We start from the raw sequence: 18,911 nt of genomic DNA on the forward strand, positions 1-18,911 counted from the left end.
TTCCCTTCTGACAACAGGAATGCTCTGTCAGTAGAAGGGGACCCTTTCTGATATTGCCCTTGCCCACCATCCCACTTGAAAATCTCATTTTATTCATTTTCCCATTTATATATATTGCATGAGTTGTCACATCGGGGGTTATTGTAGATATGTAAATAAACATATCTGAATTTAGTCATAAGCAGGATCAGTTGTGACATGGTTAATAAACTACCTATCACTGTGATGGGTGGTGACACAGTATGGTTGTTCTTTGAACTCATTGTTCTTTTTCAAAATTTAGATAGAAGAACCTGTAAAGCAAGAACATATTCAAATTTAGAATACAGATAAATGCACATGTAGCAGATTTAAAGTTTTGGTATTAATTAACATATTCTAAACAACATGGAGCCTGACTATATCATAGAACATAGAACATTCTTTCGTCTAGGTCAGGGGTATCAAACTCAATTTCATTGAGGGCCACATCAGGATTGCAGTTGCCCTCAGGGGGCCGGGTGGGTATGGCCAGGATGGGCATGGCCTACTGGGTGGGCGTGGCTAGAGTGCATATGGCCTACTGGGTGGGCGTGGCCAACTCTACATCGTTCGCATCAAGGGTGCCTATGGGAGCCTGGGCAGGAGTGGCACAGATCTGAGGCTCTCTGGCAGGAGGAGGGTGTCTGGGCCAGGGCCAAGGCAGTGGGGGCCGTTCCCTCACTGTTTCCAGGATGGCTTCGTGGGCCACATGAAACCACTTCACGGGCCGGATCCGGCCCCCGGGCCTTGTGTTTGACATGTCTGGTCTAGGTGTATTGTACAGATAGCATCTTTGTCAAATGCCTTTTGATTATCTTGGCATTGAAAGGAAGGATAACATTTTTTTGAGGAGGCCTTTTCTGGAGTTCTCTTCTCACTAATCATAGTTCAGGCACGTGTTAAAAATGTTTTTAAAGTTCTTACACACTGTCTCATATTGCCTATGTCTTCCTAGTTATAACAGTCTTAATAATACCACTACAGAAATGATGAATACATGTCTTACTCATCCAGATTAATTTTATTTAATTTTTTCATCATATATGATTAATTCCAAATTTCTCCCTCTGGGAGATTCTCAGTCATCCAGGTCATGGTTTTCCCACCATGCTTAGGTTCTTCCTCTGGGGTTTTATTTAATCATATGAAATTACTGAAAAATTTAAAAAATGCGCCCTGGACTTGCAAGTGAATTTCAGCACTCCCCAAGCAGCGGTGGGGGAAAGCGGTGGCAGCAGGGCAATCCATGCGACAGGTGGGGGGGGGAAACAGTGGCAGCCGGTTTTGGCGTGGCGCAGCTGTTTGCCTCTGGCCTGAGGCAGACAGCCTCCTCACGCATCACGATAAATGTCTGATTTTGGCGTGGTGCGGCTGTTTGCCTCTGGCCGGAGGCAAACGGCTGCCTTGCGCATCACGGCAAATGTCTGGTTTCAGCATGGCATGGCTTCTGGCCTCTGACCAGAGGCAAACAGCCGCCTCACACATCACAGCTGCTGGCCTTCTGCTGGAGGCAAACAGCCATCTCGCGTGTCACCGCAAATGTCCGGTTTTGGCGTGGTACAGCTGCTGACCTCTGGCTGGAGGCAAACAGCCTTCTTGCGTGTCGCGGCAAATGGCCAGTTTCAGCTACAGCTTTGGTGGTTCTGTAGGCAGAGCTGCAAAGTTCTCTGACAGCTCTGCCTACAGAGCCACCAAAGCAGCAGGGGCCGGGGCAGGGGGAGCCCAAATTTGGCCCTCCAGGGCTGCCCCAGGAATGGCAAGGGACCATCCCCCGTTGCCCCAGCCCTGGCCCACCCCAACCTGGCTGGGTGCCCTCCCAGTGCACGCACAGGAAACAGTGAGCACTCGAGGGCTAGTGATTTGCAGTAGCAGCTGCAGCTCATTTGCCTCACTCCACCCCACCTCTCCCAGCCTTGCCCGTCACGCCCAGCCATTCTCCGCTTTGCCAGGCCTCTCCTCGTCTGGCTCTGCTGCACTGTGCCTTTCCTCATTTGGGGCTTGGCATTCTGTAAGCCTAGCAGCCCAGGGCATGTCCAGCCTGTAGAATGAAAGGCATGGAGATGGGAGTGCGCAGTGGCACAAGCCGAGCAGCGGCAGGCTCTCATTTGCCCTCTCTGCCATGTTGTAGGGCCAGAGAGGGGAATGCAGCAGTCATGCAGAGCTGCAGCCTGGAACTGCTGGTGGCCGCAACGTGTGGTGGCTGGAGAGAAAGGAGGAGAAGGAGGAGAAAGCAGGAAGGTTTTCTGTGTGTGTGTGTGTGTGTGTGTGTGTGTGTGTGTGTGTGTGTGTGTGTGTGAAAGATAAAGAGAGCCAGGAGGAGAAGAGGAAGAGGAGGAGGAGGAAGCCAAGATGTTAAAAAAGGGGAGCCTTCCCCTTTCTTTCTTATTTTTAACCTCCTCCCACTCCATTCAGGTGCAGCTGAAGGAAAAGGGCGAGAAGGGGGAGAAAGCAGGAGGAGTTTTTGTGTGTGAGGGAGAGAGAGAAAGAGAGATTGAGCCAGCAGGGAAGCGAAAAGCATGGGGAAAGGAAAGCGTTGCAGAGTAAGCAAACTTACAAAAAGGGAATCTCTCTCTCTGTCACAGACACCCACACACACACCCACGCTGCGTAGGGGAGGTGGTGTGCCTGCAGGCGAGAGAGCAAACTCGCAGATTGGCTTTGTGATCTATTCTTGCCAACTCCCCTCCCTAAAATCATACAACTCTTTGGATTGAATGGGAAGTTAAAAGGAATTGGCATGAGTTGAAATTAAAAGGTAGTTTTAAAGATAAAGTACAGGTAGTCCTTACTCCCCTTTAATATCATCTCTTCCCCTACCCACTTTAATATCATCTCTTCCCCCACCCCCTTAATATCATTCTTCCCCCACCCCCTTTAATATCATCTCTTCCCCCACCCCCTTTAATATCATCTCTTCCCCCACCGCCTTTAATATCAGTGAGGCTTCTCCAGTGGACCATGCCCCGGCGCTCGCCCTGGTCCCATCCCCCTCCAGAGACCCTCAGATCCGCCCCAGTCCTGTCCAGCCCCACACAAGTGATGTCGAGTAGGCCATGCCCATGCCAACCATGCCCACCCAGTGGGCCACTCCCACCCAGTGGGCCATGCCCATCCAGCACCCAATGATAAATAAGTGGGGTTTGGGTTGAAGTTTGGGCACTCGGTCTCCTAAAAGGTTCGCCATCACTTGTCTAGTGTGTAAGAATAAGCAAGAAAGCAAGAAATTGCCTTCTAGAAGCAACTCAGTAGAAAAGGGAATAGTTAGAGTGAAAGGGTATGCCTCAAGTTCAGGTTGAAACTAATATTATCCTTGAAATTCTTATTTCTTATGTTATGTATGTCTAGTTTTTCTATCATAAATACAACTTCTATGATAGCTAAGAACATGTCAATAAACAAAGAACAATGCCTATAAACAAACATAAATAGAAATACCAAAATTTTAGGAATTCTGTACATGTTTAATAAAAAAACACCAAAAAAACAGTGTGTACCATGGAATTGTTGAGAATCCAACTTTCTAGATATGCTAACATAATGTTCTAATGTGAAGTAAGTAATATTCATAAGTACAGTTAATATATTGTCTTGCCCTTTTGAAAAATTGATGACATTATAGATAACACATGTTATCTGTAGTACAACTGGATGTAGGTTGAAACTTTAAAGTACTAGTAAACCCAGTATTAGTGTAATGTAATGTGGCAAAGAATGTAGGGGAGGTACAGAAGCCTTGTGAATGCAGCCACTTCCTCTTTGCAAATTGTTGTCTTCCCTTTCTCAATGCTTTAATCCTTGCCAGTCTGAATGGTCTTCAAGTCTTAAAATCCTATTTTTGAAGATTGCTCTGGAAAGAAGAGGATTAAAGTCCTGTTAAGGATCATGAAAGCAATTTATATCTAGCATGAAAACTTTAGATTTAAGCTGGGTATTTGGCATAATAGAATAGACATTCTAGCATTATGCTGATATGTGCAGTGTGTCCAACGAATGTTTCCTGCTAAGTTTTTTGCCCTATTCTACTTTTTAAACACTTGCTTCCAAACCATGATATACATGATTTTTAAAAAGTAGAATATATATTTTCAAAGAGGTATTTTTTGAAAATGAAAAGTGGTATATGAGTGCAGCCTAATACTTGGTTTGTAAATATGCTTCCATACATGGGAAAAGTAGTCTGGATCAGTGATGCGATTCAAATATGTGAACAACCAGTTCTCTGTGTGGGTGCCACTTCCGGAAGACTATTCTTGGCCTGGTCAACAAAAAATTAGCTACCGGTTCTGCCAAAGTGGTGCGAACTGGCTGAATCCCACGACTGGCCTGGATTCTTACTGCTTATTGTGGGTGTTTAGTTCACCTTCTGATAATTGGATAGCATATGATTAGCCATGGAGCTATGGCAGACATTTTATGAATAGGCATAAAAACTGGACCCATTGCTTTGAGTGTCAAAAATTGCATCATTATGATGCAACCCAGTGTATATTTTAATGAAAGAAGTTTCTTAAGCAATTTTTTAAAACTAGATTAATTAATCTAATGCTGGCAATTGCCTGGACAAGTTGTTGCAGTTTTTTTGGTGAGATTTCGGAAATGGTTTGCCCTTTTGGTTTTGTCCTAAGATGGAATTAAAATTCACAGTCTTCCAGTTTCTAGCCTGTACCTTAACCACTACATCAAACTGGCTTTCCAATCTAATGCTATTTAGTAGAAACCGATACGGAGTACATTGTTTTTCATTCTTTTCTTTAAAAATAACAGTTTAATGATAATTAGGTAGCCCATTTCCATCCTAGAGGCTAGTAAATTTTCTTCCTCTTTAATATTGAAAGCATTATTGAATGTTAAGATTCTGTTTGTCTGATATCTTACCTTTTTATGACATGCCAGGAGCAATTGCACCCAAGGAGCATTGATAATGCTATCCTGGGCATAATTAATGGAGCTTCCTCCATGGAAGCAGGGATAACAGAGCAGAAGATATAAATGTTGAATCCATTTAATCTGAGAAAAGATCCAAGCCAGTGGTTTTGAATAAATGAGGAATTGTGCAGCAATTCCCTAAATAATAGAATCACAGAGCTGAAAAAGGCCACTTAGGTGATGAAGTTCATTTCTGCTCAGTGCAGAGATCCAAATTAAAATATTTCCAGTGAGGAGCAGCCCATAACCCCCTTGCTTGTTCTATCCTTAAACTGCTCATATGGTTAGGAAATATTTTCAACTAAAATCTGCCTTCCAGTAGTTTAAAATTATTATTCTACATCTTGTATTCTGAGTTTTGATTTTCTGCTTTATGCATTTTTTTCAGCTATTGAAAAGTATTATGTTAGCCTTTCCTACTTAGTCTTTTCTTCTCAAGGCTTAAAGTCTCCGGTTTCTAAATTTCTTTTCATTGGACTTGATTTTGAAACCCAAGTTGAAGAAATCAAATACACCTGAGTGAAGAAATATATTTGTTCCTGTTAAATTTTATTCTATTATTTTCAGTATGTAATGACCATGCACAGAAGTCCTGATTTAATGTCCAGGTAGGGCTCATATCTACCTGCAAAGTGCCTGAAGAGCATTTGTGCAATCAGCAAATATCTATTAATAAGAAATCTCCATTAAGTTCAGTGGGTCCTGGGCTAAGGACATGCAACCTTAAGAATAAGTTTAAAAACTCTTTGCGTAATTTTTCCTCTGTTGTAATTCAAGGAATAGTTCCATATAGTAATCTTCAGCGTGTGGTGATTTGGTGACAAATAATACTATATAATAAAGCAGGCCATTGGATTTTCAGTATTATTATTATTTTTTTAATCCCATTTATATCCTGCCCTTCTCCGAAGACTCAGGGCGGCTTACAATCTAAGAAACACAAATCAATGTGCTTAGCAATAGCCTTCATTCTATGTATATGCCTGCTTATTAGGGCTTTCGCCCCCCCCCCCAAGCGGCATTTTACAAAGTCAGCTTATTGCCCCCAACAATCTGGGTCCTCACTTTACCTACCTCGGAAGGATGGAAGGCTGATTCAACCTTGAGCCTGGTGGGACTCGAACCTGCACTAATTGCAGGCAGCTGGTGTTACTTAAAGAGGCATTAGCCCACTGCTCCACCAAGGCTCTTGCATAACTGGTAACCTAATAAGCAAAAAAATCTTGATTCTAACTGTGACACTATGGTCATTAAGCGTATTACTGTGGTTTAAAGCAGGACAGTCTCAGATGGTGATCATATGACCACAGGATGCTGTAATGGTCCAAATAAGTACCGATTGACAAACACCCAAATTGCAATCACGTGACCATGGGAACGCTACAACAGCTGTAACGTTAAAGACTCATAAATCTCCTTTTTTCAGTGCCATCTTAACTTCAAACAGTTACTGAATGAGCGGTCAGTAAGCGAGAACTACCTCTCTTGCTAAAGACACTAAACCCTTGAAATCAAATTGAGAAAGGCTAAAACTATCCAGTGGAGGATGCAGATCCCCATATAGCTAGCAGATGCAGCAAAGAGTTGGCTTGTTTTTCCTTTGTTTCCCATCTATTGATCCTTTGAATGTTTGCACATAAGATGAGGCTACATTGGAGAATCCAAAGGTACTAGCAACAAAGAATTGAATCTAAACAAGGGCAATATTTTTTTAAAAAAATCAAAACTGATTGTATTTTTGGTTCCTTTTCATTTCTTTCATATCAAGTTTGTTTAATAATATCAACTTTTTAAAGCATATTATTGTGTTTCTGTATCCTTATTTTGTGCCAGATCTGTGACAGAAAATGTGTGAACCAAAAATTGGGAAGCAGAGGTAGACTACCAGCACCCATTTATTCTAGTTTTCACATTGGCAATATCTAAGGCTTAATGTTCCACTCAACACCTGCCAAGAAGGCAACAAAAATAGGAGTTTTTATCAAGCTGTGAGTGAAAATAGTATGTAAATGTCAATGCAATATGTTTAACAGTATGGACTTACTGTTTATTACTCTTGCTTTGTTAGTGACTGTTCTTTTCATTGTGGCTTACAAAGAAATGTATCATTAAAAATAGCCTCTGGTTTAGAATTAAACATATTTTCCACATGAAGGGTTTTCTTTTATCTGCATTCATTGCAAAACAATATTTATTTTCTCCCTTTGAAGGACAGCGAACCAAAGGATTGAACTGGAATAGGACTCTTGAAAATTCTTAGTGTTGGTTGATATAGTTCTGCCCATTGTACAGAACATTGTTACAATTAAGGTTAGTTTGATTTTCATAGGTATTTTCCACTTTGCAATTATTTCAAGAATTTTTCTTAACTTCTCAGATTAAGATAGGCATTTTAACATTTTCAGTGTTGTACAACTTTTTTGATCATTGAAATGTAGTCATTTAGGATATTGATAAATGCAGTAAATAAGACATCCATCCATTCCAGAAATCACAATGTTCCTATAAGTAAAACTCTGAAAGCTAGTCAGCTGCCACACACCCACACACTCCAAAATTTTCCCTTTGCTTTCAGTAGACGAGAATGCATTTAGGCCAATTCTTGATAAATCTTTCCCCACACCATTCTGAGTGTGGAGCTTTTACTCCATCCTAAAATAAAAGTCAAATGGTACTTTGTCAGGAATGCTAGATTTATGCCTTAGTCTTTTACAGCCCATTTATAGGCTCAATTCCAATATATATATACCTAACCAATGAAGAAATAGTCCACTTTAGTGACTCCTTACACAGATAAGGAGAATATGCAGATAATTTGGCATTTGTGACCTTTAAAAATCAGAAATAAAGAGCTAATTAAAAAGTTGTGAAGTGACCTGACATATATAAATATAGTTGTTGACCTACTTAAGATAATTTGAGTTAATGTCAGGGATAATTTAGATGTTATTTTTTGCTAACTGTACTTTGATGATAAGGAATGAAAGAAAGAATGGAATGAGATCCAAGATTCAGGCATTCTCTAAATAGAATTAAGTCCCATGGTGCTCAGCTGTGCTTAAAATCTCTCTGTCTGTTTCTCTCTACACATGCAGACACACACACACACACACACACACACTGAGACAAATTATCCCCATAATTCTGTAATATTTAATATAAATTTACTTCATCATTACAATAGAAATGTAAGGTCCTAGTCTCTTACTTGAACTTGAGATACCATATCAATCTAATCAGATAACCCAAGGGGAGGCTTCTTAGACAGGTCTTTATTTGATCAAATAAGATGGCTGGGTGGCAAACAATCTGGAACCCTGGCAGAGTTACTTCCAGAAGTGCCACACTTGGAAAGTTAGAAGCATTGCTTTATAAACTTTGTTAGCCAATGAAAATCAGACAACAGAGACATTACATCATAAGGAAGACATCAATTATTCCTGTACACTCCCTTATTCCCTCCTTCAGTACATCTCATCCATATACATGTTTCCCACGCTTGCATGAGATTTCCCTGGTGCAAAAGCTGATTACAAAAAGCAAGAAAGCAACAGTGAGACTAAACAATTTCCCTTTGTTCCAGAACCCTTCAAAAGCAAGAAACGTACTCAGAATAAAATGTACTAATTATTTAGAGCTATTTAATTAACTAATCAATAGTTAATTAACTATTTTTATAGATATTTTATTAATATTCTATTTTTACAATCAAGTACTTAATAGACAATGTGTTGACTGGGTCCATTAGTAATTCAGTGGTACATATAAGCTTCTTCAAACTAAATCCAATATTACACCATTCAATATATCATCTCTTCTTCTGGTAATAGACATTTTCACACACTAAGCAAATACAATTCTTATTGTTGTTAATAAATATACAGTTGAATATCAGCATCTTTGTTACAGCTTTCTAATAGTATCAGTAATATCAGTTTAAAATATCTTTTCTAACCAAAACATATCTTAATTGCATTTGCACTCAATATCCATTTACTCAGTCAGTATCCTATTTTTGCTTTATTTCAATTTTAATTTCCCATCCATGTTCAAAATATCTCAATAATTTATCATTTCAAAGCAAGTTATATTTGGGTAACCAAAAGCTTCCCTTATTCAAACTTCTTAGCATTTTCTTATTTTCCTTTTCATGCCAAGATATGATATTCTGATTACAAATCTTATCTATCTAGTTATAATAATACTTCTACTTCTAGCAATCTATTCTTAGAGATATTCAAACATCTAATTAATAATATAATATCCCCTCTAATTGGTCAAAGCTTCTGTTTTCTTCAGTATTACTCTAGCTTTCTTCCTTTGCCAACTAAATTTCCAAGTCAGTGCTTCTGGATCAAATAATTCTTCCTCTATTTTTGTGTATGTTGTTTGGAACAAGAAAAACAATTTAGTTAAAGTATTTTAGGAAGAACTAGCCCATTGATATTCATTAAACAGCCTCCTTCCTTCTCCAATTCCTCACAATTCTGCTAATTGCTCTATCTTCCATTCAATATTATTGTTATGTCTTCTGATTCTTCATTTGTCTGAGTCTGTCCATTAGTTTCTTTCTTTAGGTCCTCCATGTTTAGGTCAGCTTTCTCTAGTTTTACTTCTATTTTCTGGGTTGCTAGTTTCCTTCTCTGTAGTTATTTTCTGAGTTTGTAGATTTAAATTAGAAAATTGTTCTTTTATCTCCTTTGTATTATTTTTCATCTCATCATGAGCTAAGGCAATTGTTTCTTGTATTGATTTCAACATGGAGAGAATTTGTGATTCATCAGTATTTTCTTGGTGGTATGTCAAACTCAGGCTTCTGGAGACAAATATTAAGGATGGTTTTTTACTATTTAGAACTAAATATGGAACATCCATTTTATTTTTTGTAAGTGGCCTTTATAGAGATCTGTTTAAGAATTTAGAAAGTTTCAGTTAATTGTCATTGGAGTTCCAGATTATCCAGCCAACTTATCAGTCCATTCTTAAACCTCTCCTAAGCAAATATAAGTAAAATTTGAATTTTTCTGTCCAAGGAGAAATATATCTGTCCAAGGAGAAGAAAGAACCATTAAAAGTTGTTTATCAATCAAGATTTACAATCTAAAATATTCTATCATATCAGGCAATAATAGTGTATGTTTCTTCTGCAGTAAAATAGTTCCACAATACAGTTCTGAAAGTCAGCATTTGTGTTTGTAGTTCAGAGAGGCCGGTTTTAGAATAGTTTATCATCTTTGCCACACTGATAAGCAGCCCCCAAGTCTTTTCCCTTTTCTCAGCTGCAACTTTATATATATATGTGTGTGTGTGTGTGTGTGTGTGTGTGTGTGTGTGTATGTAAATTATTCAAATTGCTAATAAAGAATTTGGGAGGCTGAGATGATCATTTCGAACTTCTTATGTTCTCATCAGTCAGTCATACCCTTTATCTGAGATTCAAACCTGGGCTGATTATATATTAGGCAGTTGTTTTAACTTCCTGAGCCAAAGGTTCTTTCTCTCTTTTATTAGCTAGAAGGCAAGGCAAATATGTGTTAAGTATTTGTCAAGGCTTTTTGAATGCACCTTGCTAATTAACTCTTTCTTTCCTGCTTTGGCCTGACTCAAGGCTTATCCACAGGATATAGTCAACTTATGACAGCTCATTATTTGTGTAAATTATTCAAATTGCTAATAAAGGATTTGGGAGGCTGAGATGATCATTTCGAACTTCTTATGTTCTCATCAGTCAGTCATACCCTTTATCTGAGATTCGAACCTGGGCTGATTATATATTAGGCAGTTGTTTTAACTTCCTGATAAAGGGTATGACTGACTGATGAGAACATAAGAAGTTCTTTTCCTTAGGGAATGGGGCAGAAATTCCCCTTCCCTCTCATCAGGGGGAGTGCTTTGGGCAGTTTTTTCAGGAAGAGTCTTAAAATCATAAAGAGAGGATCAGGTCTCACCCAGTTTCATCCACGTTGCTATAATGTTGTTTGTTGTTGCTTGTTTCCTTCTGTTGTCAGCAGCTTCTTACTGGCTATGCAAATGTAGCCAGTCTTTCCCCCGATGGTTTGGAGGGCTTCCTTAGATCAAACAGAAGGGCTGCCAACCTCCCGCAATCAACAAGGGTCCCCTCCTTGCTCGTTGCCTGTTCAGGGTGACTTTAAACACTTTTTAGGGTCCCCAGTGGGGCAAAATCGAATGCAGAAGACGGAGCCCTGTCTTCCTGTGCACATTCCGCCATGATGTCAAACCGGAAGTGAATAGTTAATTAACTATTAATAGCAGTGATTAAAATGCTAACAAAAAGTAAGAGGCTAAAATCAAAGAATTGTAAAAATAAGCTCAAAGATCCCAAGATGAACCTGAATTCATCTGAGTTGGGAAACAGTATTTTTTTTATTTGAACTGCTTTGTGATGCATGTGATCAGATTTAACCCAAAGTCAGTCATCAGTTAGTTGTCTGTCTGTCTGTCTGCCTGCTTGCCTGCCTGTCTCTCGGCCTTTGTGTCTGTCTGTCTGTCTGTCTGTCTATCTATCTATCTATCTATCTATCTATCTATCTATCTATCTATCTATCTATCTCCAAAGCACCTAAAGTCCTTCATAAGTATGGTAGAGGCGAATGCTATTCTACCCATGTAGATGTGAGAAAGATAAACTCAGCTGGATTTGATTAGTATTTCAATGGGAGAGCATTATCATTTCCTGGACTATAGTTTATATGGGGGAGGGGTAGGAAAAAGATAATAGGAAACGAGTTCTGTATTACTACCAAAAAAACTACAGAGACGTGTCCCTGCAGTCAGCAGCAGAAGCCAAGCTCTGTGTGAAGGAAACTATTTTTACTTGTCTTTCATAAGTGATGTGTAAAGTCACCATGAAGAAAGGAGGACATAAGGTTAAAATGCACCTTGGCAATTCAACAAGACATCTGCTTCTTCTGGACACAATATTCTGTTGAAGGATTTCAACTACCGTGTTTACCCGAAAATAAGAATCGGTCTTATATATTCCTTTTTTTTGCCTCCAAAAGAGGCATTCAGTCTTATTTTCAGGGGATGTCTTTTTTTCCACTGTCTTGCCTCGTGGCAGTGGCACCAGCAGCCCTGTCCAGCAGGAGCCCATGTGGCTGCCAGCCCACTTTTGCAGCCCAGAACGCAGCTCTGGGTTGATACACATGTCACACAGCGCAGCCTCCGTTTCGCTGGCAGAGGGGTTGTGAGTGCCACTGCCATGAGGCGCAACTATCAAAGCATGGTAGGCCTGGCTGCGGCGGTCCTCAGGTAAGGGGGTGCAGGACGCCTGGGGCAGCTCCACCCCACCGCCCCAGCTTGACTTTTACGTGTATGCCTCACCCCACGGAGTGGGCGGGGTCTTAACTAGGGCTTATTTGGGGGGAAAGGGCTTATATTAGAGCACACGTAAAAATCAAGCTAGGGCTTATTTTGGGATAGGTCTTATTTTTGGGGAGACACGGTATGTAACTGTTTTAACTGTTCTGTAAGGTGACCGCTAGATAACTTTCTGTTTTCAATTGCACTAAATAAATTATTTGGGCATATGTCGTTGGAAATTTCTGAGTTGTTGCACAAGCTGCAATGCCTTATGCTTATACAGGTAGTCCTTGAGTTACGACCACAATGGAGCCCAAAATGTATGTTGCTTAAACATTAAACATTTGTTAAGTGCATTTTGCTTCATTTTACACTTTTCTTGCCGCAGTTGTTAAGTGAATCATTGCAATTATTAAGTTAGTAACACAGTTGTTAAATGACTCTGGATTCCCCACTGACTTTGCTTGTTGAAGGTTGCAAAAGGGGAACACGTGAGCCCAGCACCCTGCAACCATCATAAATATGAACCAGTTATCAAGCATCCAAATGTAAATCATGTGACCATGGGGATGCTGCAATGGTCATAAATGTGGAAAATGGTCATAAGTCACTTTTTCAGTGTTATTGTAACTTTGAATGGTCACTAAATGAATGGTTCAATTCTAATCTAAGGCAGTGCAAGACACATGTTTTTATTATCCTAGTGAAACTCTATTGTGTATTGCTGTTGTGTTACAGGCTAATCCAGAATTTGGAGTCACCATTATAATATTTTAGTAGTATCTGGAAACACTGAAATGCCTAGAGTAGTATTCAAAATCCCAATTAATGCTTGTAGGCTATTTTCCTCTATAGATATAGATATAGGTGATATAGGTCAGGGATCCCTAACCCCCAGGCTGCGGCCCACTACCGGGCCTTGATCCATTCAGACCTGGGCCACAGAAGTGGTAGGCAAGCACGCAAGCACATTCCCACTTATGTGACTAGCAGGCAAGTTTGTGCATACACACCCCATTTGTGCAAGTGGCAGGTGGCTGTGTCTGCTGCTCGCATGGAATCATCCCTTCTCCCCCCTTGCTGGTCCACAAAGCTGGAAAGACTGGGGAACTCTGATACAGATGAGTATAGTCTGGTCTATTGCCTTCTTTTAATACTCACCAAAAATTAAAACACAAAAAAATACTTTCAAAATATTGGTCCAGTTCAGATTAACATGGTGATATGCTTTAATTTGTTTTTCCATATTTCTTAAATCACAGTTACTCACATGCAAGTTCATACGGCATGTTGAGCCATTATTTAATCATGATTTACTAAACAGACCACAATTGGCTGAGTTTACATAATGTGCTAAATCCAAACCAAAGAATTACATTATGGCCTCAGCCAGCATTATGTCAGAATATTGGATTAGGAACACAACAAGATCACAAAGTACTTTTAATTTGGTTGCACTTCATAATTACATTTGGAGTTTTTTACCCAGAGTGCTTAATTTGCATTCAATAATCTATGTTTCGATTGACTGAAAGAAAACACATATTATGAGTAGCAATAACCTGAATGCTTTTCTGTGTCAAATACCTTCAAATATAGGTGGAAGATTTGTACACTAATGGCTGATCAAAAAGCATTTTGTGATTGAGGTTTGTTTCATTTTTGTTTTTTAGGAAAAAATCTTTCCTGTTTTCTGCTCTATATGCTGCCTTTATATTCGGTGGTCGGCATCTAATGAACAAAAGAGCAAAATTTGAACTAAGAAAACCATTAGTTTTGTGGTCTTTGAGTCTCGCAGTTTTCAGGTAAGCTACTTTTTGGAAGAAGCTATTCATATTTAAATTATTAACTGATTTAAATAAGGAAAATACTTCAAAAAGCTAATTTTAAAAAAAATCAGGATTCTTGCATCTTACAACTGCCTTCCCCAAGCAAGAGACCATGGAGAGAGAGAAATTCCAACTCTGAGAATTCCCAGCCAATGTATTTTATAATATGTATGCACCGCAATTGCATGATTTGAACTGTCTTTTCCAGGGCTTTTTTTTCTCATAGAACGCTCAGAACGGAGTTCCGGCACCTTTTTTGGATGGAACCTTGTAGGGTAGGCAAGGTGGCTTGTATGACATGTGTGAGTTCTGGCACCTTTTTCTTTTACAAAAAAAGCACTGGTCTTTTCTATAATGGTCCATACCCTGTGAGGCATCCCTTTCTCGTTTATCTGGCCACTTATTCCCCCAAGTGCTAGGCTGAAGTGAAATGGGAGCCTGTGGATGGCATGTTAGGGGCATCACAGGGCAATGGGTATGGCACTATGGGTTTTTTTGTTCTTTGTTTTATGGGTGTTTTATATTACTGCTTTGCGCTTTTATGCTTTAAAATGGGTGGCTCTAAGTTAGGCCTTAAAATGGGCGGCTATACAAATCTTTTAGGTAAATAAAAATAAACTGTCCTCCTGAAACTGCATGTCCTTTCAAGATTCATTAAAGCATATGAAGATTGGCTCAGGATTAAGAAGCATCTGAGGAAGTAATACAATATTATTTTCACCATCTTTAAATTGTGGATTTAATCTGTTTCCCCTAGCTTTATTGGAATTCTACCTTACAGTCTTGTACTTGCCTACTCAAATTAATTCACATTGGGAGAAATACTACTTAATCCTAAAGGAATGCACTGTAGGAGAGATAGTAGTCGAAAATAAGGGGAGCCTGGTAGCACCTTTCCAGCCCAAAAGATTTTATGAAAAGGCATAAGCTTTCATGAGATAGAGCTTGGTACATCATGTACATGGAAATGTAGGATGCAGCCCAGGTTTCTGTTACGTGTCTAAAAGTTTTCTGACAATTTTAATGTGTATGAGAGTCAGTTTGGTGCACCAGCCTTAAGGAAAAAGGCAAGGCAAACCCACTTCTAAAAAATGTTATTCAGGATTGACTCGGAGGCAATCATCATCATCATCATCACTGTAAATATTTTCATTTAGGATAATGATAGGTAGGATAATGATGGTGGATACTCTACTGTCTCCAATAATTAGATACCTTTGATTTTGTAACAACCTTAATATCCTGTAGAAACAGACTTCCTTCCTTTTTAGACTACTGTTCAAATCTTCATAAATATCTCAAGATACTTTCATTTATCCCTGGACCTAAGATTTACTACCACTACCACTAAGACTGCAGTATAACAGCTTGTGTTCTGAAGAAATAATTGGGGTATATTTGAATTTTATACCATATTGATACATGTGTTTTGAACCGAATTAAAGTTTATTAAGTAACTTCTTTACTTACAAGTAGATTATTTGCCAAGTAGAGAATTTAAACTGAAAACATCTACAATGGGAAGCTGCCTCATTTTGCTACACTCATATATGATGTTTTTAATAACATAGTTTTATCCCAATGGGTAGCTTTAATACATTTGTTTAAGGTTCTGTAAATAATGTATAAGGGACATGGTGGCTTATTGGGTTAGGACGCTGAGCTTGTCAATCAGAAGGTCGGCAGTTTGGCGGGTCGAATCCCGAGTGCCGCGTAACAGAGTGAGCGCCTGTTACTCGTCCCAACTTCTGCCAACCTAGCAGTTCGAAAGCACGTAAAAATCCAAGTAGAAAAATAGGAACCACTACGGTGGGAAGGTAACAGCATTCCGTGCGCCTTTGGCATCTAGTCATGCCAGCCACATCACCACGGAGACGTCCTCGGACAAGCGCTGGCTCTTCAGCTTTGAAACGGAGAGTCGGAAACGACTAGCACGCATGTGCAGGGGAACCTTTACCTTTACCTAAATAATGTATAAATTTATTTTATTGGGGTATATAATCTATATGTCATCTCTTGAATCTGCAATAATATGTGAGAATATTGCAGGAACTTTTTTCCACATTTTAGAACAGGTGCCAAACTCGCCAAGTCATGTGATGTCACGACGTATCGTGACTTTTTTCCCTTTACTGGAGCTGGGATGAACGCAGCTTCCGTGTGACGCATCCACCCCACAAGCCAGCAGTTTGACACCCCTGTTTTAGAATATTCACTTCTCCCTGAGAAGTGCATGTATTTATTTTTAAATCTCCTGCTATCAAATTTTACTAATTTAATACTTTCCTAAAAAATTATACTTGACCCTGTTTGGTGGAATAAGTTGAAACAATAGTAACTAGCAATTTGTCTAATTCTCCCTAAATAAATATATGTACAGTATTTATAAATGCTGATTTATCTATCAAAATTTAACAAAACTAGTAAACAGTTTTTTTTAAATCTAATGTTCATTCCATCTTTTATAATAAAAGAAGACAAATTATATCAATTTCTAGGCGTTGTTTTCAAATGGAATTGGAAATGCTAAAGAAAATATAAAACACTGCTATCTATTATAGATTATACTGCTTAGAATCTTATGCCAGTTTGGCACTGTCTACATTTACTGGAATTGCCATCTTCAAAGTTCTTCATTCCTTCAGCCATACTGGCTGGAATCTCTGGGAATCATTCAGTCAATATATTTGAAGAGTCTAAACTGATTCTAGTCTTGGGTCTCCAGATGGCCTTGAAGAATGGAAGCAGGACAATTGTAGTTGGAAGCCACTGGAAGAGCTAAATTAGAAGCAACAATGGAAATGAGCAGTGGGGAACATCTGCAACTGAATTGTAGTTCATGACAAATAATTGTAGTTCATGACAAATAACTAACAGAAAGAGTCATCTAGCCTCAGCTACACTTCACTTGTTATTGAAAGAAGTGTAAGATTGATTGAACTCTTCAAATGAATAAATAAGCAAGCAAGCAAGCTAACTCACAGGATCCCAACATAGCTACAAACACTTCTTATTATCCACAAGGCTACACATTTCATCTGATTTTATGACTCTGCAATGTTTTTTAAGAAGTAAACGAGGCAAAAGACTGTCATGGCAGGAAGAAAAGCTTCAAAACTTTCTTCTTAATAGTGCTTCTGGGTCACACCAAGCACTCTTAAAAAAATAAAATGTGGGGGGGAATGGCAGTGCTTTTTTAAATGTAATCCGTCTGCTTAGCAAAAGAACTTGAGGTAGTACAGATCTGACTGCAAAATTAGAGGGTGTTGGCAGGAAACAACTTAGGCAGTTTAACTTCTCACTATTATATGATTGGCCATGCATATAATAGTAGATTTCGGGAGAATTCCATTAAAATGCTCCTCAGCCCAAATGTTTGGGGACGATTGCCTTCCTTGAATACTCATATACCTCAATGAATCCTTTATCAGAGCTCTCAATCAATCAGTGACTGGCATTGTGCTCCAATTGTGATACTGCTACATGGTTTTCATGATATCCTTTTCTCTGGTAGGTTCACAGAAAACAAATACAGGTGATCCTTGCTTACTGACCAGTTATTCAGTGATGATTCAGTTTCGATGCTGCTGAATAAAATTTATGATCAGTCTTTGAAGTTGCAGCTGCTGCAATGTCCCTGTGATCACATGATTGTGATTCAGTCACTTGACAACCAGCATACATTTATGACAGTTGCAGCATTCTGCAGTCACATGATTACCATTTTCAACCTTCACAGCCAGCTTCCAACAAGAAAATCAGTGAAAAAGCCTTCAGGAAGCTACAAGTCATGGTCATGTGACATCATGCTTAACAAGCATAGGTGATGAGCTAATGACCTCAGCTGGAATTGCTATAGCATGTAATTTCCCACTTTATGACTGCAATAGCTTAAGAACAGAGTTGCTGGTCTAGTTGAGTTCAGTCAGTGAGGACGACCTGTAGAGTGTAGACCAGGGGTAGGCAAACTTGGCTCTTTTATAACTCATGGACTTCAACTATGCTGACTCAGGAATTCTGGGAGTTGAAGTCCATGAGTCATAAAAGAGCCGAGGTTGCCTACCCCTGGTGTAGACCAAAGTGAAAAGTTAAAAAAAAATCACAAAGGTTGGCCATCAGTAGCAATATTTGGAATGTAATTTCTTGCTGTCCCTTAATTAAAAATCTTATTTGCATTCTTCTAGTAATCTGTTGTTTTCATATCTTCTTCTGGGAGTCTAAGGTGGCTTGCATGATGGTATCTCGCTCCAGTTTTATTCCTACAAAGCAGATTGGTCCAAGAGTTAGTGAGTCTGCCAAAATACTAATGAAGCTGCACTTTGATGTAGTTACTATTACGCTGACATAATTACCAATGTTACATTGGTATGATCCCTATTGAAGATATCCTTGTCCAATTCTCTGGAGGTGGCATCAGCTGATCCTAAGAATGACCTCTTTATTTGGAACATTGCCTTGTAATTGTTGTAGCTATTTCAGTCTTTTGTTACAATTGTTTTTGGCCACATAGATGGAAATGAATGGCCTGATTGAGTTGTTTGCACTCAGGCAGTTCTCTTAATCAACAGTGTTGTTTTGGCAACAAATCATTTAGAGATCCACCCTAACTTTTCACATTTTCTTGATTCTTTTGACGTTGTTTTCAAACCTTTTGTTTGAAAAGAAATGAGCTATTTCTTAGTCTTTCAGGTGACTATTAGACGGTTGATTATTTTTAGTTGTTTTTAATTTAATTATTCATTATGACATTTATTAGATTTTAACCAAACTAAGACTTAAGTCAATGGATGCAAATATAAATAAGTATCTTTA

The 18,911-nt window shown here is 39.1% G+C and overlaps 1 protein-coding gene across 1 annotated transcript in view; it reads left to right on the plus strand.

The window, feature by feature from the left end:
- Nucleotides 1-18,911, plus strand: part of ELOVL6 (ELOVL fatty acid elongase 6) — a 77,819-nt gene that overhangs the window by 51,076 nt on the left and 7,832 nt on the right. The window contains exon 2 of the mRNA XM_083367110.1: nucleotides 13,944-14,075. Coding sequence (XP_083223236.1) covers nucleotides 13,944-14,075 — 132 coding nt within the window. The remainder of the gene's footprint in view (nucleotides 1-13,943; nucleotides 14,076-18,911) is intronic.

The sequence above is a fragment of the Vipera ursinii genome (assembly GCF_947247035.1).
Source record: "Vipera ursinii genome assembly, chromosome: 7".
Taxonomy (NCBI): Eukaryota; Metazoa; Chordata; class Lepidosauria; order Squamata; family Viperidae; genus Vipera; species Vipera ursinii.